General features: G+C 52.9%; 1 protein-coding gene across 7 annotated transcripts in view; it reads right to left on the reverse strand.

Annotated features, from left to right (window-relative positions):
• Window positions 1-33: 33 nt before the first annotated feature.
• The window catches only part of Adora1 (adenosine A1 receptor), a 46069-nt gene continuing 20360 nt past the window's right edge, over window positions 34-25742 (reverse strand). For 6 of the 7 annotated variants that reach the window (XM_070041792.1, XM_070041791.1, XM_070041790.1 and 3 more), the window contains exon 3: window positions 34-1915. In XM_070041792.1, coding sequence (XP_069897893.1) covers window positions 1273-1915 — 643 coding nt within the window. In that variant the 3' untranslated portion in view covers window positions 34-1272. Of the gene's footprint in view, window positions 1916-8008; window positions 8179-25742 lie in introns of all 7 variants that reach the window. The other variant, XM_070041793.1, reaches the window with a different exon arrangement.

Here is a 25742-nt window from a genome sequence, read left to right on the forward strand (position 1 = left end):
CGATGGGGGTAGACGCCAGGGGTCTGCTTGCCATGCGGGTTCACAGTCTTTTATTAGTCACATGGGACTCCCTTGAGAGCCAGGGACACCCCACTCCGACAGAGGGTGGAGGCTGGAATCCGGGCCTGGAGTTACTATTCACACTCAGGACCTGTCAGTCTAACAGTCCCTCCCTCTCCTGCCTGCCTTCCACATGGGGGCTCCGGGCTTGTCAGGGTATGGGGTGCTCCTAGCCCAGACCCCTACAGGCCTAAGCATAGTCTATAACAGAGCTTCCAGAGCCCTTGAAAACTGAGCTAAATACCAGGGACATTTAGAATATTTCACTTTCGGCTGGCAAGCCTCTTCCCACATTGTCTGGAGTTGATCTCCACTGGCCTGGTCCCACCTGCCACAGCCAGCCCAGGAGTAGCCGGTCAGCTCCTCCCCAGGCCTCAGAGGACTCCCCAGGGTTGGGATGACTTGGGCTCTCTCCATTGGACCCAGCAGCAGCAGAGACCATGTCAGCCAGGAGCATCCAGGCCTGTCACCCAGGGCTAGTGGGGCTAGGTGGCCCAGGTGACAATTTGAAAAGCCAAGAAGGAGGACTCAGTGCTGCCCCCTAGTGACTGAGATCAGCACTTCTCATACCTCACTCATTGCCCGGGGCTCAGAAGCCTTGCTGGGAGTTCAAGGGCAGATGTGAGAAATGATCTCTGGACTCCTCTTGCTGCCTCTCCCAAGCATCACGCCCGGGCTGTTCAGCGCAAGGTGTGCACCAGCATGGCCAGAGATGGGTGCAGAATCCTTGCTGGTGGGAACTGAAGCTACTTGCTTCCTGACCCTTCGCTGCTCCAGGAGAGAAAGCAAGACCAGGACATCCCCAGTCTCCTCCATTCCTTCATCTCAGAAGCAAGCCTCATGTTTGATCCCTGGGTTACCAACCCCGACCATGAGTGACTCCCCTGTGGAAACTCACTCATTGGCTCCTCCACAGACAGGCCTCTAGGACCTGCTCACCCTGAGGTGCTGGGCTGCTCTTGAGATGGCCAGGCAGAGGCAGGAGATCAGCACATTTTGCTCTCGCCTCATCACGACCTGCCCTCCCAAACCTCCCGCGCACCCCCGAGGTGCAGGGCAGCTCGCTCCCTGCGGAGGGGAGCCGGCTCCGTGAGCTCCTCTCAGCATCCTCCCCAGCGCCCACTGCCCACCAGCCAGCTGGGGAAAGGCTCGGGAGGACCCGTGGGCCAGTGGGGACAGGGCTGGGCTGAGCCGCCGGGCGCAGAGGGCAGTCTAGTCATCAGCTTTCTCTTGAGGGAGGTCATCGTCGTCGATGGGAGGTTCGGGCTGGCAGCGGAAATGGTCGTTCCAGATCTTCAGGAAGGTGACCCGGAACTTGTGGATGCGGAAGGCATAGACGATGGGGTTCATGGCCGAGTTGCCGTGCGTGAGGAAGATGGCGATGTAGATGAGGATACTGGGCTTCTGACAGGTGGGGCAGAAGAGGGTAATGCAGTTCAAGATGTGCAGCGGCAGCCAGCTGAGGGCAAAGAGGAAGAGGATGAGGGCCAGCGACTTGGCGATCTTCAGTTCCTTGCCATAGTACTTCTGAGGGTCGCCTGAGGAGGCGGACACCTTCTTGTTGAGCTGCTTGCGGATCAGGTAGAAGACCTCCAGGTAGATGAGAACCATGAGGAGCAGCGGCGGCAGCACCCACACGAAGAAGTTGAAGTAGACCATGTACTCCATGCTGATGACCTTCTCAAACTCACACTTGATCACCGGCTCCCCCGCGCTGCCGTTGGCCACCCAGGCCTGCTCCACCTCACTCAGGTTGTTCCAGCCGAACATAGGGGTCAGGCCCACCAGGAGGGAGAGAATCCAGCAGACAGCGATGGCCACGGCTGCCCTTCGCGGGGTCACCACGGTCTTGTACCTGCAGGGGAAAGAACAGGAAGGTGTCAGGAGCTGCCTTGCATTGCCTCGAAGCCCGCCCACTCCCCAGGGGGAGGGTTCCAAAAGAAGGCTGCTTTCCCCCTTCCCCCTCCCCCCCCCCCCCCCCCCGCCATCCAGGGCCCATGGAGTATGTGTGGGAGGGCAGTCTCCAGACCTAAGGTTACTTAGGGCAGAACTTGTAAATGCCCTGGTGCATCTCTCCTCCAGAAGAAGGGAATCTGGAAGAAGAAGGAGGAGGAGGAGGAGGGGAGGAAGAGAAGGAGGAGGAGGAGGAGGAGGAGGAGGAGGAGGAGGAGGAGGAGGAGGAGGAGGAGGAGGAGGAGGAGGAGAAGGAGGAGGAGGAGGAGGAGGAGGAGGAGGAGGGGAGGAGGAGAAGAGGAGGAGGAGGAGGAAGAGGAGAAGAGGAGGAGGAGGAGGAGGAGAGGAGGAGGAGGAGGAGGAGGAGAGGAGGAGGAGGAGGAGAAGGAGGAGGAGGAGGAGGAGGAGGAGGAGGAGGAGGGGAGGAGGAGAGGAGGAGGAGGAGAAGGAGGAGAAGAGGAGGAGGAGGAGGAGGAGGAGGGGAGGAAGAGAAGGAGGAGGAGGAGGAGGAGGAGGGGAGGAAGAGAAGGAGGAGGAGGAGGAGGAGGGGAGGAGGAGGAGGAGGAGCAGAAGGGGAGGAAGAGAAGGAGGAGGAGGAGGAGGAGGAGGAGGAGGAGGGGAGGAAGAGAAGGAGGAGGAGGAGGAGGGGAGGAGGAGGAGGAGGAGGAGAAGAGGAGGAGGAGGAGGAGGAGAAGAGGAGGAGGAGGAGGAGGGGAGGAGGAGGAGGAGGAGAGGAGGAGGAGGAGGAGGAGGAGAGGAGGAGGAGGAGGAGGAGGGGAGGAGGAGGAGGAGAAGAGGAGGAGGAGGAGGAGGAGGGGAGGAGGAGGAGGAGGAGAAGGAGGAAGAGGAGGAGGAGGAGGAGAAGAGGAGGAGGAGGAGGAGGAGGAGGAGGAGGAGGAGGAGGAGGAGGAGGAGGAGGAGAAATAATAAAAGGCCTCCTTTAAGACTTTTAAGAAAATAACCAGGGCTGAGGTTGTGACTCCAGTGGTAGAGCCCTTGCCCAGCAACTGCAAGGTATTGAGTTCAAATCACACAGTACTGTCACAAAAAAGAAAGAAAATGAACAGGATCCAGGTATCGGAGCCTGTAGTCTCAGTTACTTGGGAGACAGAGGAAGGAGGATTTCATTCTGAGGCCTGACAAAAGTATAGAACCCTATCTGATAAACAAAACTAAAACGCCAAAGGGTTTTGGAAGCATGGGAGCGGTAGAGTGCTTATCTAGCAAGGTAAGACCCTGAGTTCAATCCTAGCTATTATCAAAAAAAGAATGAAAAGAAAATAAAAGAAAGCCTTGGTGGGGCAGGCAGGCACTGCAAGAGGAGGGCTGCCCGGCTGGCAGATGAGGAAATGGCTGAACATGGTCTGGAGATCTATTTGTCCAAGGCCCCACTGGAGCTAGCAGCACTGTCCTGGCTTCTACAATAGCCAGGAGATTAACAAACACCTTTCACCTGACCACCCCTTCTCCCAGGCCTGCCTGCCCCCTACTTCCTGTCAGCATCTGTCTCTCACCCCCTTCCTGTCCTCCCATCCCCCCTCCAGTCCCTCCAGTGCCCCTCTCCTAAGGGACTGGCCTCAGCAACCCCCAGCTACCTATAGGAATGACTTCCAGAGAGTAAGCTGCTGTTCATAAGCAGCTACTTAGTGCTAGATATGTGCACTCATTCCATGCATGTGTGCACAGGTGCACGAGTGCATTCTCAGCAAACATTCAGTGTTTTCTCTCTCTCTCTCTGTGTGTGTGTGTGTGTGTGTGTGTGTGTGTGTGTGTGTGTGTGTGTGTGTGTGTGTGAACTCTGGGACTGTCCCTGTCCCTTAGCTTTTTAGCTCAAGGCTGGTATGCTACCACCTGAGCCACAGCTCCGCTTTCAGCTATTTGCTGGTTAAGTGGAGATGAGGGTCTCAGGGACTTTTTCTGTCTGGGGTGGCTTTGAGCCTCAAGCCTCAGATCTCAACCTCCTGAGTAGTTAGAATTATAAGCATAAGCCAAAGGTTCCTGGCATATGCAGTGTGTTCTGTGCCAGGCATTGCTATCTGGATTGGGAATGAATAAAAGATCTCTCTGTAGCCCTGCGTAGCTCACATCTTCAGTGAAGAGATCAGCAACAGAAAAGCAAGGAAATGAGACAGCCACGCGTCCTGCTAGGACTCTCGAAAGGAACGAGCAGTCTAATACCAAGGGCAAAGCTCCTGAACTTTTTCTTTTTTCCAATACTGGGTCCTCAACTACTACCACTTGCGCCACACCTTCAGCCCCTCTTTTGAACAGGTTATGCTTTTGAGGTAGAAGCTTGCTTTATGCCCAGGCAACCCTGGCCTGTAATCCTCCTATTTATGCTTCCTTCCCCCTGTCATGGAGGATGGCAGGCACATACTACAGCACCCAGCCATCCCGCTTCCCCTGCAGCAGAGACAACAGGCATGCATCCCCGTGCCCACCCACTGGTCGAGATAGAGTCTCACAACATGTTATGCTGTGGCTGACCTCCAACTGTGAGCCCCTACTCCACCTCCCAAGTAGCTTGGATTATAGACTTGAGCCACGGTGCCCGGTTCTTCCAACTTTTTTCCCCTCATATATCACAGCATCCACAGAAGGTATAACACATATGGCTGACACAGAACACAAGGCTTCCCTGGGTCCTCCCCCGCTCTGAGAGCTGAGGGTTTTAGTATCTCAGAGACTTCCCACTTCCCATTAAACCCACCCAGACAGCAGCCAGCCATAATGCCCTCAGCCCACACACTGGCCTTGGCGTGGGTGTCCAGGGCTGGGTCCTGTCCAGCGCTGGGCTGTGAGCTGGCAGAGCAGCTGGACCTTGCCCAGTTGTTATTTTCCAGTGTAGCTTTGGAGAGAGATGGAGTGCTCTCCTGAGCAGTAAACAGCTCCAGGGCCCATGGTGTGTGGTGTATGGGATGGGGGTGGGGTGGGATGCTGGGCCTGAGAATCTGCCGCTTTCTCCTCGATAATGACACCGAAGGTCCCTCTCACCCTGGGCTGCGGCTCCTCTAGACCCCTTTCCTGTCCATCAATCTGGATGGTAGAAGCCAGGTACCCATCCCCTGCCCCATCTAGAAGACAAGAACTAAAGGCTGGGGGCGTGGCTCAGCAGCAGAGCACCAGCCTAGCCAACAAGCCCTGGGATAGGCCTTTGGGATCATAGATACAATCTCTTCATCATTTTCGTGGAGAAACTGAGGTCTGGACACATTCAGAACATGGCCTCTTCCCTGTCTCCTGCTCCCCTCCTGTCCTCAGAAGAATATCCAGGCTGGTGCATCCACTGAAAGCCAGACAACTCCAAGGGGGGACCCAGATCCGCAGTGTGCTAACTCAGTTCCTCCTCTGCCAAAGCTCCAGCTCAGAGGATGAGGATGGCATGAGACATGAAGGGGTACATGCTCTGCAGACACCGCCAACTATCAATCTTCCATACGTAGCCTGAGCCCTCACCACTCTGGCTCCTACACAAACATCACTTGGAATTACCCAATAGCCCTAGGGACTCAGCTCACACAGCCTGCGCACTGCGCAAACGCCTCGCTGCTACCTCAGAGCCTTCTCCTCCTGTCCTCCTCTGCGCGTGTGTCAAAGGAGAAGCACAGGGGGATCATTCTGCGGATCAGCTCTCCCCTGGAGGATCATGGGAACATGTCCTGGAAGCAAAGGGGGCTGAGGCTGCAGCGGGAAGGGCTGGGCGGGGCCAGGTGCTCCATCCCTACCACTGTCAAGCACAGCTTTTGTTTGGATCCCACTGAGGGTTTGCAAAGCCCTTTCCCAGTCATGTCTCAGGTGAACCCTATCCCCACCTCTCACTGCACAAGGAAGCAGAGCAGCTCACCCTTGGCACACCTTAGGAAATCCACTTGCTCACATCTCCTGACTGTAAGCCCTAGGAGATCAAGGGCCCTTTGGAATATCCCCCTTGCCTACAAGCTTTTAAATGGGAAGTTCAGGCCAGGTACCCATGGCTCCCACCTGTAATCCTAGCTACGAGGCTGAGATCTAAGGATCATGATTCAAAGCCAGCCAGCCAGGGCAGGCAGCTCTGGGAGACTCCCATCTCCAATAAACTAGCAAAAAGCCGGAAGTGAAGCTGTGATTCAAGTGGTAGAACTCTGGCCTTGAAGATGAAAAACTAAGGGACAGTGCTCAGGTCCTGAGCTCAAGCTCCACGACAGGCACAAAATAAAAATAAATACATAAAACAGGAACCTCTGTTCTCTGCTCGTGGATGTTACCACCCAGACATGGAGAGAGACAAGGTCACAGCTACTGCTGCTGTACTGATGCCCATCCAGCCTGGGCACCGGGGCTCTAGCCCAGGTAGGCCTGTGTCAGGACAGGGGTTGGGCACAGACAGTGTCCTGGATAGGAGAGAGGCAGAAGGCCACTGGGAGCTGGAAAGGGGCCTCCTCCTCCCTCCACCCCTCACCCCTCCTGACCGCCCAGAGCCCTGGGGTTAAAGCTTTCCTGGGGCTCCTCCAGGAGCAGGCCTCAAGGCCGACCTACATCACAGGGTATCAGTCTTCATCTGTTTTTCTTGCTATTTTCTCTTTGGTGGGAAAGGCTAGATGCAGGACCGTGGCTGAGGTGGGACAGGCTCTCACAGGAACGCTGCCTTCTGGGACCCCCGGGAAGTACTTACTTCTTCTTAAGCGTGGGAAAGGAAGGCAAAAGCACCCATAGAACAGGGGCACAGAAAGTATATTCAATGCCTGGAGAGGTCCCTCCAAAGTCGGTGCCCAAGCGCTCACTATCCCAGAAGCTGTGCTTGGTAGGAATAAGGCAGAGAAATGTGCAGCCTCATACAATGGCTTCATGAGCACCAACTGGACCTCTACAGACAAGCAGGTAGTACCAGTTAGAAAGATGTAACAGAAGGTTTTGTGCCAGACATAGTAGCGCACACCTGTAATCAAACGTGGGAGACCAAGGCCAGATGGAGGCCAGCATGGACTACATAGAAAAACCCCTGTCTTTTAAAAGCCAAAAAGATAAAACTGAAGGAACCAGGGCAGGAACTCCTCCATGGCGGAGAGAATCCACCACCGAGACATGCTTTTGGGTTGAGATAAACACAAAGTCCATGGTATGAATTAGTAGGTATCTTCTTACCGATGATGCCACCTGGGAAAGACCTGGTACCTGAAGCGGCAGCATGGCAGAGACACAGAAGGAGCTGGAATTTTTAAGAGTGAGTTGAGTTCACAGGCCAAGCCCACACTGGACCGGGCTAGCTCTGTTGCTGGGTGGTGGAGAAGGAGGGACAGGTGTTACTGGGAGAGCAACATTTTAGGGTGCAGAAGGCAAACCACCCTCAGCTGGGGAGCTCTGCCTGGATGCCACCACACCTGTGTGTTCAGTACTCCCTGAAGGGAGTTAATGGCTGCCAGGAAGCTCAAGGTAAAGTGCCTGAGGCCCTGAGCCCCATACTTAGCAAACACACACCGGGAACCTGCGGCTGAGGCTCTCTCCCTTCCACTCAGTAAGCAGATACTCCTGGAGCTGTATCTGACCCAGGAACCCGGCTAGGATTTGGTAACACCGACCAGAACAAGCTTACATGAGAGATCTGCTCTGAGGCAGGCAACAGATTCACAAACAAACCCGCCAGAACCTTCCAGAATGAACTGGAGTATGTCTGGAGTATTCCGGAGCCAGGAGCGCCAGTGATGGCCAGGGCGGGAGACCAGTGCTGATGGCCAGCTGGCTGGGCGGGCACAGCCCTGGGGCGGGGCCTCACAGGCGTTACGCAGAAGGTATGGATGACGCTGAGCCTGGCAGATCTGAGGAACAGAGCAAGATCACGGCGGAGGAACTGAAGCTGCGGGGCATGAGAGGCTGGCTGAGCTCAAGGCCAGGGCAGGGTGGCTCACCCACGGCAGACAGGACCACAGTGACGGCTCTAGGGTTTAGTCTACCTGGAAGAAAGCCATTTTTTAGCAAAGGAGTAATATGATTCAGTTTCTGCTTTCAAAAGACAACTCACGTTGCTGTGTGGAGACCATGTGGTAGCAGGGAGTGAGGAGAAGTAGGAAGGTTGATGGGGGCCCATGTCAGCCATCCGGGCCAGAGAGGCTGCTGCTTCACCCAGGGGCTTGGGGGAGGGGAATCTACTTGAGAACAGGAATGGCAAGACCAGCTGTTGGGTATGGGTATCTGTGCAAGGGAAAGAATTAAGATGATGGTCAGGTGTTTATCCTGACCAGAGTCGGGGGACAGGACCATCAGCCCTCACGCCTCTCCCCTCTTGCATAGAACCTAATCTGCTCACCTGGGAACTCCACAGCACCTGCACGGATACCCCCTTAATGTGCATACCTGGGCACCCTCTGACCTCAGGACCTTTGTGCTTCTCACTCATCTCCTAAGAGGTCTGGGAGGCTCATTCTCCACCTCTCTCCCATTCAGGTCTTAGTTCAGGTGTCTCACCTCCTCAGAGAAGATTCCAGACCACCTTGTAAAACTGGTCTCTGTCACCTTGTAAGTTGTGGCTGTGTTGTATTTGTGTCTGTTTCTCTCCAGTCGAATGTAAAACTCACTTAAAGCAGAGCCTCTATTTATAAGCTCACCACAGTACCTCTAACACTTAAAAGAATGCTTAATGACAAGCTGTTACATGAATGGATAAACACATGTGGAAATGGATTAATGAATCTGTGCATCTATTTACTCAGCAATGACTGACTGTGGAACCACTGAGCAATGCATTCAGGGAACTAGAGACCAAGACTGAACGGTAAGTGTTGGGTCAGAGACAGTCTTTTAGGACAGCAGTTCCAGCCTAGGAGGGGATTACAGGGCTGGGTGAGGGGGTCATTGCCTGGCCCTTCCCCCCCACCCCTGCTGGGCTCGGAGCAGCAGGGAATCTGCATTGAGTCACAGCTACTGGCTTAGGCTCCATGATAGAAGACCACAGGCTGGGGGCCTCCTGTGAGAGGCAGGAGCGCCTGGCACCACCAGCGCCTGGCAGCTCTGAGCCTATAACAGGAGCTTAGATCATTGCAAAGGTAATTCGTTTTTGGTGGTGGTGGTGGTGGTGGTGGTGGTGGTCATGGGGCTTGAACTCAGCACCTGGGCACTGTCCCTGAGCTCTTTTGCTCAAGGCTAGTGCTCTACCACTTTGAGCCACAGCGCCACCTCTGGTTTTCTGGTGGTTAATTGGATATAAGAGTCTCATGGGTCATGGTGCCCAGCTGGCTTCAAACCACAGTCCTCAGATCTCAGCCTCCTGAGATATAATTAGGATTATAAGCGTGAGCTACAGGTACCCAGCAAGGTGATTCTTTATCTGTCTTCACCTTGCAGCCACCTTGGAATCTGTGATAACTGGTGGATAACATCTTTATGAGGAGGCGTAGAGGCTACCCCCAAGGAGCCTGGAAGGACAGACCCCAGACAACAACGGTTTCCTTATTGTGACCCGATTGTTCCCCTCAAGTGATGACAGTGATAAGAAACTTTCCATAATGAGCAATCAACCACATCTGGGAGCACAAAAGCCCCCTGTGACCTGGACTATTTAATAATGCTGTACACCTCACACCCCGTGTCCCCAGTCCTCTCTCTTATTGACCTAAAGCTCACATCTGTGCCCTGAAGTGGGGCTGACATGATTACTCAGCCTTCTCCCACAGCCTTGTTAAAGAAGTTCCTTGTAGTGGTGGACAGCCGGTGATCGAAGCTACTTGGGAGGTGAAGACCATGGTTCAGAAGGATCGTGGTTCAAGGCCACCAGGGGAAAACAGCAAGAACCCATCTGAACAATCTGGGCAAGGGGTGTGGCTCAGATGGTTCAGCACCTGCACAGCAAGGCCTAAAGTCTGGAGTTCAAATTCCAATACTGTAAAACACACACAAATACACACACACACACACACACACACACACCAGTCATGGTGGCACAGGTCTGTAATCCCAACTACTAAAGAGGCATAAGTAAGAGGATCACAGTCCAAGGCCAGCCCAGGGCAAAAATGAGATATCATCTGAAAAGTAACCTAAAGCACAAAGGGCTGGGCGTGTGGCTCAAGTGGTAGTGCCGGCCTAACAACAGCCAGTCTCCTTTCTCTGCCCTAACCACAACTTGTCTCCTTATTTGGTGTGTTGGGGCAATTGGACAAACTCACTATGGGGAAGCCTAGCGTTGGGTCCCTGGCTTGGAACTCCAGTTACCATCCCAGCATTGCCCTTATATAGTGGGACACCAGCAGAGTCCCCCCAGCCTTCTAGGCTACAACCCCAGATCCTGCCACATTTCAGTGGCAGAGAGCGCCCAGCTCCTGGCCATAGCCCCCTCAGTGGATGAGAGGCCAACAGTGCACAGGGGCCATCCTCCCTGAGCTGCTCCCCGCCACCACCGGTATCCGTCTCTAGGCTGACTCTGAGAACATGAACACTAAGCTTAGAGCAGGCAAAGCTCCACGTGCCACCAGATGACAAACACATCGCAAGAGGATGAGCAGCACATCGAGAGACCTAGGCAGGCAAAGAAAAGAGAAGGATGGAGGGGATGATGGGTGGGCTTGGGACCCCTAAAGAGTTCTCTTCAGTGAGCTGAGAAATGACCACCAGAGGAAGGTGAGAGGAAGCATTCTGTCATTGCAGGAAGACTTGAGCACGCTTGTCCTGAAGCTGTCTGTCCCTGGCTTTCCCTTGCTCTGCCTTACCCTGCATCACTAAAGGGCTGGGCCCTGCAGGCTACATTTCTCAAGTTCCTGTGCCAACTGTGTGTAAACACTGATGCGCTGGAGGCCACCCCTCCCTCTAGCCCAGCCTGTCTCAGACAGTGGTTTTATCTCTTCTTTTTTTTGGGGGGGGGCGGTCCGGTCGTGGGGCTTGCACTCTGGGCCTGGGCGCTGTCCCTCAGCTCTTCAGCTCAAGGCTAGCACTCTACCACTTGAGCCACAGCACCACTTCCGGCTTTTTTCTTTTTGCTTATGTGGTGCTGAGGAATCCAGCCCAGGGCCTCATGCATGCAAGGCAAGCGCTCTACCACTGAGCCACCTTCCCAGCCCCTGGTTTTATCTCTTCTTTGGCTCTATCTCCCTCCATTCAGTTTCCAAGGGCCACCTGCAGCCCGCAGCCTCCAAGATACCTCTCTTTCACTTTGTTAGCCTAGGGGTTTGTTTGTATTCTTGCTCATCTTTCCACTGGGGTCTCTACGGCTGTGTCACTTGTGCAATCAGTCCCTGGTGTGAAAGACCCATCACCTTCCTGGCAGTTCAGGATCAAAGCTGTGGCAGGAGGATTTGAACCCAGCCATCCAAGGAACTGGCTGCCAGCCAGCCTGCCACTGGCTCAGGAGTGCAAGAGGCTGTATGTAGGGAGCAGGACAGGTGAATGTGGAATGTCTGAGTGCCCCGTGGAGTGGCGAGACCAAAGCAGGGTCCTTAGATCTGCCCACCTGCTGCTCCTCACTCAGGTCAGACATGGGGACACGGAGGAGAAGGCTGGAGGGGGCCCAAATGGAGTCTTCCAGCAACCCTGCAGACAGGGTAGTCAGACACTGGGTCCACATCTCCCGTCCTTGCCTTGGCTTACAGGGAACGGCAGTATTTCATATTTCTGAGTTCTGGTCCCCTCCCTCCTGCCTCCCTTCTTATCAAGAATCTATCTCAGCCACTTGTAACTGGAAACTTGGATCTCAAGACTGGGGGAACTAAGGCTTTCAGACTATTAAACTACTTCCTGCAGAGAAATTCTTCCTCCCATAGGAGAACAGGAAACCAGATACAATCAAAGACGCCCGGCACACTTCAGGGACCAAATATTTAATAGTAACATTACCCAGGGGAGTCTGGCTCCTGGGGACCGTAGGGAGTAGGGGAGGGGACCGGATGTCTGGGCCCTAAGAATCCTGCTCACTTGGGCCTGTGACGTCACCCACCATCTCAGAATCAGTGTCCACTGATCCCTAAAAGAATGGTCAGGTTGACAGCCCCCGGCTGCAGAGAAGATGGGGTGCTCTGAGCTCCCTGAAAGAAAAAAAAAAAAGCTGGATAAACTGATTAGGTCATTAGCGTAATGGACCTTGGAAATAGCTCCTGGTCACTTGCTGAGGACAAATAACTCCACAGCCTGGTGGGAAAAACAATTAAGTTCATGCATATGATTCCTAACAGAGTCGATTATGAGCAGCCCCTCCCCCTCCATGGCTGGGGTTCAGTGCACTGGGGCTGCAAGCAGGAACTCAACCTGGAGACGGCAGCATGCACGAATGCTGCCGGTCCCCAGCAGCACTTGAACCCTCAAATCTAAAAGACAGCACAGATCACTGATGCTTCAGTTCTGCTACCACCCCACAGGCTCCAGGGTAAGACCCTGCTTCTTTCTGGGCGTGTGCCAGAGCCCCCCCAGAAGAGCTTGAGTTTCCTCAGTGACTCTGATCCACCGGAGACTAGGGATAAAGGAGGGGGACTCAGGTTTAGGGGAAGCATGTTTTCAAAGTACAATTGCTTTTGACCTCATTCCTTTCCCCATTCGGGACATATAAAAAAGTCAGCGCACACACAAGCCACCCCAGCCGGCACTGGTGGCTCCGGGCTATAATTCTAGCTACTCAGGAGGCTGAGAATTGGGGATCAGGGTTTAAAACCAGCCTAGGCAGAAAAGCTCAGGTGACTCTTACCTCCAATTAACCTGTTAAAAACCAGAAGTAGAGCTGTGGTTCAAGTGGTAGAGCACCAGGCTAAAAGCAAAAAAGATAAGCAAGAGTGCCAAGAGTTCAAGTCCCAGTACCAGCACACACACACACACACACACACACACACACACACACACACACACACACACACGACCACTTGTCTGCACATGAACTTAGTGACTTGTGAATAGCTGGTGCAGCAGGGCCTTGGTAGGTGACACTATGCCTTTTCTAGCATGGTGGAGAGCTCGGATGTAGGGCAAGGGGCTGATTGGAGAGTCTGTTTTCTCATCAGCCTCTCTGGGCTCTACAGACTATGGCCACTTGTGAGAGGCTGAACAGAGGCCTAGAGCCTGATAGGCACATGGGGGAGGTGGGGCAGGAAGGAGCTAGAAAGACTATGCAGAGTTCCCCAGGCCTGGAGAGCAGGACCACAATCCTCCCTGCGGATACCTCACTGTGACAAGAGCCAAGAGACCCCAGCTCCATTCCAGGCTCTGCCAGGAGTGAGGCAGCCTTGGGGGAGACCCTGCCTGTATTTCGGCATCCCTGTGCTCACGGAACGGGAGGGACTGGAAGAGACATCAGCATGCTCTGGCAGACTATGGCTCCCTTCTTGTGGAATGATCAGCTCCTCCCCTGGGCAGAGCTGAGCTCAGCAGCTTGGAGGAGGTGCACTGAGACCCTTCTCACTCATCGGCACTTTCTGCCTGCTCCCTAAAAGGCCGACCCTCCACTATGAATTCTATGTCCAAGTATGTGTCCCACAGAGAGAAAGACAGGGGGAACTGATGGAAAGGGAAGAGAAACGAGTGTCCAGTGTACAAACGAAGCAAAGATGCATGAATGCGGGAGGGGACTGAGTAAGATCCAAGTCCAAACTTTGGCTCCCCCGTGAGCAGCTGGGGGCCTTGAGCAAGTCGCAGCTCTGCAGGCCTGGGTTTGCCTCAGCACATGGGAACAGAAGAGGAGGTGAGGGTGTTGGTAGCTTATCTCAGCATTCGGCAAACATACTGATGGCCATGCTATCACCCCCTGAATGTTGGACTACTGCCCCCGACTGTGTGGGAAGAGATACAAAACTGGGTGCAGGGACACAGATGAACAAAGTCACTTCTGTTCTACTTTGGAAGGCCAGCCAGGGGGCTTTGTTTCTGTGTAACAGCCAAGCCTGCTGCCCAACTCAACCTTGCTTACACAACCAGCCCACGGCCCCGATCTGTCTAACTGAGGTGCCTGAGTCGGAGTGGCAGAGGGCTGGGGTGGAAGAACTTGCTCAGTCCGGCCCTTGATCCCCACAGATCCTAGAGAAGCCACAACCTCTGGGAAATGGCAGGGGAGCTCTTTGAGACAATGGCTAGCATGGAGGCTGGAGGTGGGGAGGCAGACTTGGGAGAGCCACGCACTGAGCATCTCTCAGCCTTTCTGGGACCATGGGGGTGCTGGGCATCTGCTAAAAACCTGTTTCTACCCTGGGAGTGTCATCTGTTCCCCTCTCCCTTCCCCCTCCCCTCCCCCCCGCCCCACCCAGGGAGACTGTGCAGGCTCCAGATGGTCCTGAGGACAGCACCAACATCACCACATGGAGAACAGGGCGGGTGCGCATGACAGGAGGCACCCCCCCCCCCTGCAGACTTCCCTGGCCTGGGAGATCGGATCTACACTCCGCTCTGAGGAGATGACTGCTCTCACAGTTCTTTCTATGTTCTCACTCTCTTCAGGTGTCAGGGCTCACTATAGCTCAGAACACCCAGCCCTGGGCTCTGGGAAAGATTTGACATATGGCAGGATGTGGGAGGAGGACAGAGAGGAGGACAGGGAGAGCTCTCCACCTTGGAAGTCATTCCAGAGACAGAATGCATGCCCTTCCCAGAGTCCAGATTCAAGCCCTCCCTTCCACTGTCTCAGAACCCGATCAGACACAGCTCTGGAACCCAGAAAAACTGCAGTCTCCCAGGCTCTGACCTTTCTCCTCACCTTACATCCAAGCCAGCAGGGTTTAGAAACCAAATAACAGCAGTAGGGACCCCAGGACTCAGCAATCTGCATCCTCCAGGCGTGGTGTCCTACTGGTGTTCTTTGGGCCTTGAATCCCACCACACCCAGGACCCTCCACACCCAGCCTCATCGAGGGAGGGGCCATTCACATGCATCCAGAAGCCAGCCTTGATTGGCCAACAGACAGAACAGCAGCTGTGGCTCAGCTCCCCTCGCCCCTCTGCATTTGCTCAAGCTGCCCGTTAGCCTCAGCCTCAGGGATGGACGAAGTGAAGGGAAAGGCCGGGCACACAGGTGCAGTGGGAGGTGAGGGACACGCAGGCTTGCCGGGGTGGGTGACGGTAGACTAGAGTATTCCCTTCCCAGAGCATTTTGCAACCAAAGGCAGATGCCAGCCGGCCTGCTCATGGAGATAGAGGGATTCCCACGTAGGAAGGATCATTGAATTTTTTTTTTCTTCCCTTGGCTCACAACTGCCAGTCCCCAAGGACAGGGACAAAGGCCAATTCAGTGTGGCCTTCCTGGAACTTCCCCCGGATCTGGCATACAGCACATACCTGATAATATATGGGACCATTTAGAAATTGCTCTCTCTACACCAGAGTGGCAGGGGGAAAAAAAAGAGGAAGAGAAAAGAAACAAAGGACATACGCAACAAATAAAAACCAGTTACAAGCCAGGCGCCCATGGCTCATGCCTGTAATCCTAGCTACTTGGGAGACTGAGACCTGAGGATCCAAGTTCCAAGCCAGCCCAGGCAGAAAAGTCTATGAGACTCATCTCCTATAAACCAGAAAAGAAAAATAAAGCCAGAAGTGGAGCTGTGGCTCAAGTGGTAGAGCACTAGCCTTGAGTGGAAAAAGCTCAGGGGCAGAGGCCAGCCCCAGAGTTTAAGTCTCAGTACAAGCACAACAACAACACAGTCAAAAACATAGTAGACATTAAACTAAATGTCACTGTCCTCCCTGGCAGGGGAAGAGCCCTGACTGATGAGAGACAATTCATCAGGAAGAATTACTACAGCGTTCTCAGGATTCCCATTCAAAGTCCTGCCTCAATCACCCCTGCCCCAGTATCTCAAGCCACTTGGATCACTGGTTCCACCAAGAGTCTAACCACACTTTCTCCGGCTTCTAGATCAGTCCCTCTCACTACTACTAGGCCTGCTTTGTGGGGCACCTTGTCCTTTACACCCAGAAAATGGAGCAGGGCCCCACAAGACAGCCTCTCTGAGAGCTGATCAATAAATTCATTTTTAGCCACTTCTTCCATTCTTCAAAGGCCTATAAATCACATACATGTGCCCTAACTGGCCAGGGAAATCTCATGTTATGACATGAGGCAGGGGAGAGGAGAAAGCTTATTAAATCAAAGTCTTTTTCTTTTTCCATCTGCCATTCACGAAAACTTCAAAGTGCCGTGCTCAGAGCTGGAAAAAGAAAAGGCAGAGAGCCTGCAGTAATGGGCCTTGGGGAACTCACCAGGCAAAGCTCCAGAGGGGGCAGACACGAGCAGCAGCGGAGGGCATGTGGGGTGGCTGGTATAAACCCAGCTGGTATAAACACTAGCGATCTGGACCATTTGGAAGGCCCCCATGTTCAATTCTACAAGGGCCTGAGCACCTGAACTCACCTCTCTCTCCCCTCCCCACTGTGCTGCCGGTATCCACATCTCCAACAAAGCACCCGGCTATCCAAGGAAGCAAAGCGCAGGTCACGAGCAGAATTCCCTGTGACTTTGTGTTTACCGTTTGGCCTTTCCTCTGCTCTTTCCACCCCCCAGCTTTAGGAAGGTGCCCACTCCATAGATGCCTATTCCACCTGCCCAAGTCCATGTGCCTAATGGCTGGAATCGGAACTGCAGCTCACATCAGCTACCTCCAAAGCTGGTGTTGCTTAATTTCATGGCAGTCTTTTTCTCATTAATTGAATTAGTTTATTCATTTATCCACTCGTTTATTTATTTATTTGTTGTGCCAATTCTGGGTCTTGAACTCAGGGCTGCATGCTCTCGCTTGGTTTTTCTGCTCAAGGCTGGCATTCTACCACTTGAGCCACAGCTCCACTTCTGGTTTTTTACACATTAATTCGAGATCAGAGTCTCTCAGATTCTCAAACTGGCTGTGAACTGTGATCCTCAGATCTCAGCCTCCTGAGTAGCTAGGATTGATTGCAGGTGTGAGTCACCAGTGCCCGGATTACATTATCTTATTGACAAATAATAATTGTATATGTTTCTAGGACACATAGTGATGTTTCCATATTTGGATGCATTCTAACAAGGGGTGAGTCTCGGCTTTCAAAGTTGCTCAAGAGTGGCTCTGACAGCCAGGGTTGTGTTTCCTGCACTGCTCCCAGAAGGCTGAGAGGAATCTGAGGGCAGGATTGTGGTCTTAGATTCCCTAGTATCCCTGGCAGGTCTGAGCAGCCCAAGCCGAAAAGTGGCTATGAATCACCTGGGGTCATTTTAAAAATGTAGATTATGAATCATCAAGTCTGGGGTGAGGCTGGGCTACTGCATTTCCAACAAGCTCCTGGGGTAACGAATGCCAAGGCTGAATACACTCACACAAGCAAGGCCTGATGGCACTCGGCCCAATATCTGATACAACCTGGTTTGGGGAGGAAGGTGATGGAGGAAGCCCAGAAAAAGAAAGTCATTGTCTCGGATCATGCAGGAAATAGAACCCATCACAGCCCCGTGGCCTGTTTCTCTCCATGGAAAAATACCTCCCTGCAGGGGGTAGGAGAGGCTGAGAAGCTAGGACAGCAGAAGGAAGAGTGGCAAGGCTGCCCTTCAATGCCTCCACAGTGCCTAGCACAGCATCACCGGGCAGTGCCAAGTGACGATGCTGCCAGATGTCCTCAGCTCCCAAGGAAAAGCACAGGTTCTGTTGCTGCCTTTACCGGCAGAGGAGTCGAGGCCCAGGGAGGGGCAGCGCGAGCCCTGACTTGGCTGGTATTTGAGCTGAGACAGAGCCCCGTCGCCTTTCCATAGGTCCATTCTCTTGGCAGGAAGCCCTCTCCTGGAGCGAGAGGTCACTGAGACCCTCAGCACTCTACCCCAACAGACATCCGGGCCCATCTCCCCCACTCCCTGCCACGTGGACCTCGTGGGATTGCTTCTGCAGTGTGGTGCTAGCAACACCGCCCGATTTAGCTCCCCTGCCCTCGTGATCCAGGTAGCCGTGTGAATGAGCACACGCAGGTTCTGGGGCTGGAGAGGAAGCGGGCAGAGCCTAAAGGAAACTGGGCAGCAGGCCCCGTCACGCCCAAGCCCCCCAGAAGTCTCTACCTCAGAAATGTCAGACTTCTAGGCTAGCAGCACTGACTTCTCTGGCTATCTGCAAGATCTTGTCCTGTGTCTCCTTCGGGGCCTGGAAGCTCCCAGGGAGGGTTCCCTGCAGTCTAGAAATCCCTGAGGACAGTGGCCTATCGCAAATCTTACTCACTTGCTATCTGGAAGGCTCACGTTCCAATCTCAGTTTCGCAATGTACTAGCTGGGTAATGACTTCCCAGTCACCCTGTGCCTCCGGTTCTCCATTGCATTATTTGCAAAGAGGGTGGCTTTGCAGGCGTAAATAAGAATCAAATGTGTGAACAAAGAAGTCTCCCAGGGGAGATACTCAGCAAGCAGGGGCTCCATCCTCCTATCAGCCACAGGTCTGATAAAAGGCAGCAGTGGCTCAGAGCAGCGGCCTGTTTGAAGGTCTGAAGGGAGGGGGGAGGGCACCCAACTGATGTTTCAGAAGTAGCTTGCCAGAGCATCACACCTGGACATTAGCTGACCATGCCTTCAGCTCTGTGCAAGACACAGCCACACCTCCAAGGCCTTGGCACGTTGTGAGAGGTTTGCTCTGTCCATTCCAACCATATAACAAACATCCACACACTGTTATCCATCTGCCCATCTTCTTCCCCACCACCAAACAGCAGGAGGAAGAGGGAGGAAAAAGGCCTGTGATAATGGAGGGAGATATTGGGTTATGCATTTGTTTCCATATACATTTCTTTTTTTCTTTTTCTTCTTCTTCTTCTTCTTTTTTTTTTTTTTTTTTTTTTTTTTTGCCAGTCCTGGGGCTGGAACTCAGGGCCTGGGCACTGTCCCTGAGCTTCTTTTGCTCAAGGCTAGTGCTCTACCACTTGAGCCACAGCACCCCTTCTGGCTTTTTCTGTTGATATGGTACTGCAGAATCAACCCTAGGGCTTCATGCATGCTAGGCAAACACTCTGCCAGTAAGCCACCTTCCCAGCCCTCCATAAACATTTCTCTACACAGTTCCAGGAAGCAAAACACTACCATTCCAATTTGACAGATGTGAAAACTGAGGCTCTAAGAGAATGGTTAAGGAGGACCAGAGCCAGGCCCAGGAGACCTGCTCAGCCAGCCTGACTGCAAAGGCCATGCTGTACCTACCCTACCACATGTCCAGTGCACGCTGGACTCTATGTCTGCGAGCATCCCTTCCTTTCTATCAGACCCCGCACACACCATGCATTGGATCCTTGCAGGAGTAGCCCTGAGACGTCAGTGTAACCATAAGTCCATTTGCAATGAGGGCGCAGGTCCAGAGGAAGGAAGTGGCCAGTCCAAGTGGACATAATCACCCTCCAAAGTCCAGGCCTCCTGGTTCACCAGCCAATCTATACCAGGCAGGCTGCAAAGCACATCCCCCCAGCCTCTCCCTGGTACGGAAGGAGGTTCCCTGTCTTTGATTCTCCTCATGGAACACTTGCTCCTTTGGACTTCGAGGTAGAATGAGGTCAGACTCGGGCTGTGTTGTGGCAGGAAGACTAGAGAAGGGTGTGTGGGAGGAAACAGCGGGCTACACCCCTGTGCAGAGCTCTGGCACAACCTGGGCCCTGAAAGGTTAAAGCCCAGCACCAATGGCACGTGGAACCCTGTGGGTTCCCTCTCCACCCCTGGCATGGCTCCCGTGCCTTGTGGTTTGGTTCTGGTCGATTGGTGGGTTAGTCGTCAAGTCGGACCCTCCCTTTGGGTGGTGATGGGGCAAACCACTCATCTCCCCACAGCTGGGAGCTGTCCACAACAGCAGCAGGTGGCAGACAGCATGGCACGGAACCCCCAGAGGGAAGAGGCATTCTCTAAACAATAGCTCCAGGGCCAAGTGTGTGGCACCACCCACTTCCGGAACTTCCTCACTTCCAAGCACAGGACCTTTGTCTCAGTACTCCCTGCACGCATGCCCGGCCCTGCAGCCAATATCAGCTTCTCTGCCTCTCAGTGCCAGGCCCTCAGGCCAGCCCTCGAGTACTGCATGAGCTGCAGGCCCGGATGAGACTGAAGGGACTGGGCACCCCCTCCCATGCACACCCAGAGCCAATTCAGTGCCCTACAATGAAGCCATTCTTTCCCATCCTGAGAATGCCGTCTCACACGGTGTCAGAATTAGGCCCATTCTGTAATCCTGGACACTGAGACCCAAAGAAGAACATAATCTACCCAAGATCACCCACCAGGAAGTGTTGAAGTCAAAGTTCCAATGCAGATCTTTTCATCCATTCACTCACCCATTCAAAAATTCTGGTCACACCTAGCAGCCGTGTGACTGTTTAGCAAGTCATTTAATCCCTCTGAGCTCAGCATCCGTGAGTAGAGATGGGGGTAGATAGCACTATTGGTATAAAACATTAATACTAGTGTGTCTTCCTAAATGTGTGCAAGCATTTCAACAAGTTAGCACAGGGCCAAGTGAATGACAGGTCTCAATGCTCACCCTGTGACTGCTCATTCAGTAGTTCACTGGATACCAAAGATGGCCTGGCATTCAACCGGCCATTCTGTGGGTGCAGAGGTGGGCAGGCTCGGACTCCACCCTCCAATGGCTCACAGGCCAGTGTGATTTGAGAGGGAGCCCGGGAGCCTGGCAATAGGAGAACACTGAATGTCAGGTACTCAAGAATGAAGAGGAATTAGGTAAGAACAGGGGAACCACTTTCTCCCGGGTCCCCAATCATAGATGAAGAGGTGGGATGTTGGGGTGAGGAAGCCATGGCCTTGAAGTCAAATCCCTTTCTTGTGCCATTTTTCTCAACTCCAAGGTCTGGAAAGGTTAGGAAGTAACTGGCGTGGAAAGGAAAAGTGAGCCTGGAATGGCAGGTTAGGCGGGTGGAGCTGGGAATGACCTCGGGCCGTGTGACCAGACTGCTCGGGCCTCCTGCCAATGTGGCAGCGGGACACATGTCTGTCTCCCTACTACACGGAGAGGACAGGACTGCTGTTGTCCTTGAGGAGAGGACTGGTGTTGTCAGAAACCACCAGATGGCTGGATCGCTCACATCATCAGGGAGATGCACCAAGGGTCAGTAGGAATGGATGGAAAGAAGGCTGGGACTCTTGTCTAGACCCTGGAGAATCAAGGATCGCACAGAAGTGAGCAGGCAGAGTTGAACAAAAGGTCTGGAAGCCTAGAATATCACTCTTTGACTTATAAACAGCCCCACACATACACACACACAGCACAAGTGTGCCGTGTGAACACGCAGCCTATAATGGGAGGTGGGGTGCGGGTGAGGCTTCGTGCCTTCACAACCCTCACTCTCCGGCTGTCACCGGCACCTGGGGCGGATGCAGGCACTCTGTTCTGCACACTGTTATCCGTGAGCCTCATCCTAGCCCGTAACGGGGTGTCATGTCTCCTCAAAGAGGACAAGGCACTGTGGCAGGTATATGTGCTGAGCACTGGAAGGCTCCAAGCACATTGAATAGCTTCCTGCTCAGAGGCAACTCAGGGCCACCAGCCCTCAGGGGAACCCTTGTTTTATTTAGCCCCTCCAGAGGCCAGTGCCCCCCGGGAGCTGCCAGGAACAAGGCCCTGGGGAAGACAGGAGTGCTGAAAAGGCCATTTACATCCTGGAAGCAGAGGATGTCAAAACTCTTCGCCTGATATAGACAGGCATCTTAGGAAGGGGGCTGAGCTGGAAGCCAGGAACCCAGAATCCTTGCCCTCTACCTCATGGGTAGACCTGGGTGACCCTTCACCTCTCTATGCCTCTCTGACCTTGGGGGATGATTTTCTTAAATAATTCTGATTCAGCCATCTGCCTTTGCCCTACATGCGATAATCTCAACCCTCCTGCTGGCATCTTCCCTCCCTGGCCACTCTCTCCTATCACGAAGCACTGCTTCATTCCTGAGCTCCACACACATGAAGTAAACCGCCTGCTAAGCACCAGGAAGAGCAGAGCGGCAGGTGGTCCAGTAGCCATCCAATGCCTGCCACCAATGCCCCAGGCATCCAATGCCCAAGGGCAGTCAGGGAAGTCACACAGCATCAAGCGGTCAATGAAAACCAAGCTGTGCATTATTTAACAGTAGCAGCCCTTGTCACTGAGTACTGACTAGACGTCAGCCCCTTAACACACGCTATTGCTAAGCCAGGCCTGGAGAAGTCTGTTCTACCGAAGAAGGAATGGATAGTGGATACTTTACACAACAGCAGTACAGCCTACTGCGTTGCAAAGCACATTCTGCTCCCCAAGGCAAAAGACTTTGCTTCTGCGTGGAAGGAAGGAATGCTGTAAATCAGCAAGCCCAGGTGGTGAGGACACAGAGTGCCCCCCCATACAGCCTTGAGACTCCCCCAACCAGTCTGCTCTGCCATCAGGGCAGGGCTAGAGCTGGCACTTGAACTGTCTGCTTACTGACCAACCATCCTCCTGTTGTAGGAGCTGCAGCTGGGCCACTCCGTGCCCGGCAGCAAGAGGATCCTGCTTGATGAGGGCAGGGGGCAAAGTTGTGCAGGAAGGATACAAGCCATGGTGCAAACCACTGAATATGTTCCAGAAATGTAGGGGTCATGGGAGGTGGGAATACTGGGGGTCTAGGGGTATACCTTCTATCCTGGACCCCTCGGAGATTTCTGAGGATGAACAGGCTTGGAGCCTGGTGGGGATCTAACTCCTGAAGTTACTCTGAATGGATCCTGCTAGAGGGCAAATCCCAACTGTACTGCTTCCTGGAGGAAGCCAATGGCCTGAGACGTGGGGTGGGAAGAGAACAGATGGAGCCGCTGGAGGTGCCCAGGACGCTCTCTAGGATGCCTCCCACGGAGACAGAGGTGAGCAAGAAGACCCCTGGTGGGCCTACCATCGCATTACCTCCTCTTCACACATCTGAGGAGCCCGATCTCCTGACAGTTTCCTCTTCTCTCTCCACTCCCAGCAATGGCCCCACCATCCCCAGGGACTCAACCATAACCACAGAGCAGCATTTGATTCTCATGCCTACTCTTCAGCTCATTCATCCTTGGTTGACTGTCACAGACCAGCAATCCTTCCAGTTCTCTCCTCCTCCAACTCCATGCCAGTCCCCAGCACGGCCCTAACTAGTCTCCCAGGTCCTCTTGTCCCCCCATGCACTTGTCCTCTACACAGCAGACAGACTGGCCTTCCCAGGCGAATGCCAGGAATTATACACTGAGGTCTTTCAAATGCTAAACAGCCCTTGCTTCCACGGAGTAAGCCATTTGGGTGGTAGTATATCATCTTTATATCACAGGATTTGATTTGCTAATATTTTGTTCAGGACTTTTGCCCTTTTAAAATGCAATTTGAATTGTGTCATTCCCTGCTTAAGCCATTTAGGGCTGCATAAAGCACTTGGAATAAAATTTGAGCTCTTGGTGATGAACCACAAAGGCCTTATCTAGGTCCTCAGACCCTTGAAGATCTCTCTGGATGTCAACACAAGGTTTTGGAGAATCCCATCTAGGGCCAGTTACAGAGACTATCAGGATGGTGCCCTTCCTCACATACTTCTCAAATCGCAATGTTAAGCTGGGCACTGGTGGCTCACACTTGTAATCCCAGGAGACTCAGGAGACTGAGATCTGAGAATCTGTGTTCAAAGCTAGACTGGGCAGAAAAGTCCACAAGCCTCTTATCTCCAATGAACCAAGAAAATGCTGGAAGTACAGCCAACCTTGAGCAAACAAATCCAAGCTAGAGGATGAGACCCTGAGCTCAAGCCTCAGTATCAACACCAAAACAAAACAAAAAGAATATATTCAAATCCTAATTGTAACTTACAGGTCTACTGGCTTTCTCTCAACTAGCCTCTAAGTTCCATGAAGGCAGGGATCAGAGTCAAACTCTGACCACAAGACATCCTTATCTTATCATAAATCGGGTAAATCTGAGTGAACAAAAGAATAAACTTAGTATAATTGAACCAGGCCCTTGATTAAAAAAACAACAACACTTTAAGCTCACCCTTGAGAGCTTGGGGGGGGGGCCACCTCAATTATACTAGACCCCAATTATACTAGACCTCCTGAGTCTAGTCACTCTTCCACTTCCTAGAGGATTCATGTTTCACACTTGCACACCACAACACCTCCTGCTGCTCTTGGCTGCTGTCCTTGTTCTCCACTTTCCGGGAAAACTAAAGCAATCAGAAGAGGATCTCACCTGCTGGCTTCTGCATGCAGACCTGGCTTGACCCACGGGAGAGCCTCCAGAGTCCTGTCCAAAGCCAGGCCCCCACTAGATCCAACCCCACTTGCCTACACACCAAATTCTCTTGCTCCTTGCTGCTGGATCATGTCCATCAGCACACAAATCTGCTAACCATTCTCCTATATTCACAGTCAACACCAAGCACAGAGCCTTGTTCCTGCCCCCTTCTGACCACAACTGCCCCTGTTACCGGGCTCTCTTTACAACAAAATTCCTCAAAAGAGTAATCTGTACCAACTGCCTTCAACTCCATTCATTCCTCTTCTCTCCTGAGCCTTCTCTGAACCGGCTTTCTGCCCCCCCACCCTCCACAAACACTGCCCTAGCCGCCACGGTCTAGCTACATCCAGCATCAATTCTCAGTCATATCTCTCCTAACATCTACTGGCAGTATTTGAAGTAGCCCATGTCTTGCCCCTTCTTGATATCCCTTCTACCCCTCACTTCTAGGACACCACATGTTGGGTTTGGGGTTTCTGTCCCACATCTAGACTCTCCTTTAGTCTCCTTTGCAGGTGGTTCCTCCTAGGGAGGACTCCTCGGTGCTCCCCTTGGTCCTCTTCCTTCTCCTCTGGTGGAATCTCATCTGGCCCCTCAGATTTCAAACCCACCTACGCGACAGAGGCTCCTGCATTTAGGTTTCTGAACTTCATCCTGGTTTATCTAACTGCCAGCTCAACGCTCCACCGAGGGATCTGTCAGACACTCCACACTCAGTGTGCCTAAACCCACACTTCTACTGCTTTCCAAACCCGCACCACCTGCTCAGCCTTGCCCAGCTTGGATGATGCCAACCCAGCCTCCAAGTTGGTTAGGACTACAAGTGGTGACTCTTCTTTCTCACATTCAATCTATAGCTAAATTCTCACATCCAATCCACAAGCAAATCCTTTGACTCCCTGAACAGATCATACGGCATTCACTCAGTGAAATTCTAACAAAAGCAAGAGGGAAAAAAAACCCACTGCTTCACACAGGCCCATGGATGAATCATAGCTGTAACTTTCTAGGGCTTCAGAAGCCAGACACAAAAGGTTACATCCTGCTTGATTCCATCTATAAAAGCTTAAGAACAAGCAAAATCAATGCAGGAGGATAAAAATCAGACACAGGGGACCCTTTTGGAATGTTCCAAACATTGGTTTGGTTGGTGGTTATTTAGGCATCTATTATATATCATAAAAACATCTATCCAATTATTATTGTGCCGGTGGCTTATGCCTGTAACCTTAGCTACTCAGGAGGCTGAGATCTGAGGATCACTGTTTGAAGCCAGTGCAAACAGACAAATCCAAGAGACTCTTATCTCCAATTAACTGGCAAAAAGCCAGAAGTAGAGTTGTGGCTCAGGTGGTGGAGCACTGCCTTGAGCAAAAAAACAAAAACCTAAGGGCAGTGCTCAGGCCCTATAAAACCATCTGCCCAAGATGTACCTTGGACGTGTGAAAGTGCTGTCTAAAGACAAAGAATAAAAAGCAAAAAAAAAAAAAAAAATGGGGGGGGGGGTAAATTTTCTTACGGCACTCAGGAGGCTGGGGCAGGAGGCTCAAGTTTGTGGATAACCTGGGTTCCACAGGGAGACTCTGCCTCAAAGGTAAAA

This window comes from Dipodomys merriami, unplaced genomic scaffold (assembly GCF_024711535.1).
Source record: "Dipodomys merriami isolate MVZ:Mamm:240054 unplaced genomic scaffold, mDipMer1.0.p SCAF_31, whole genome shotgun sequence".
Classification (NCBI taxonomy): Eukaryota; Metazoa; Chordata; class Mammalia; order Rodentia; family Heteromyidae; genus Dipodomys; species Dipodomys merriami.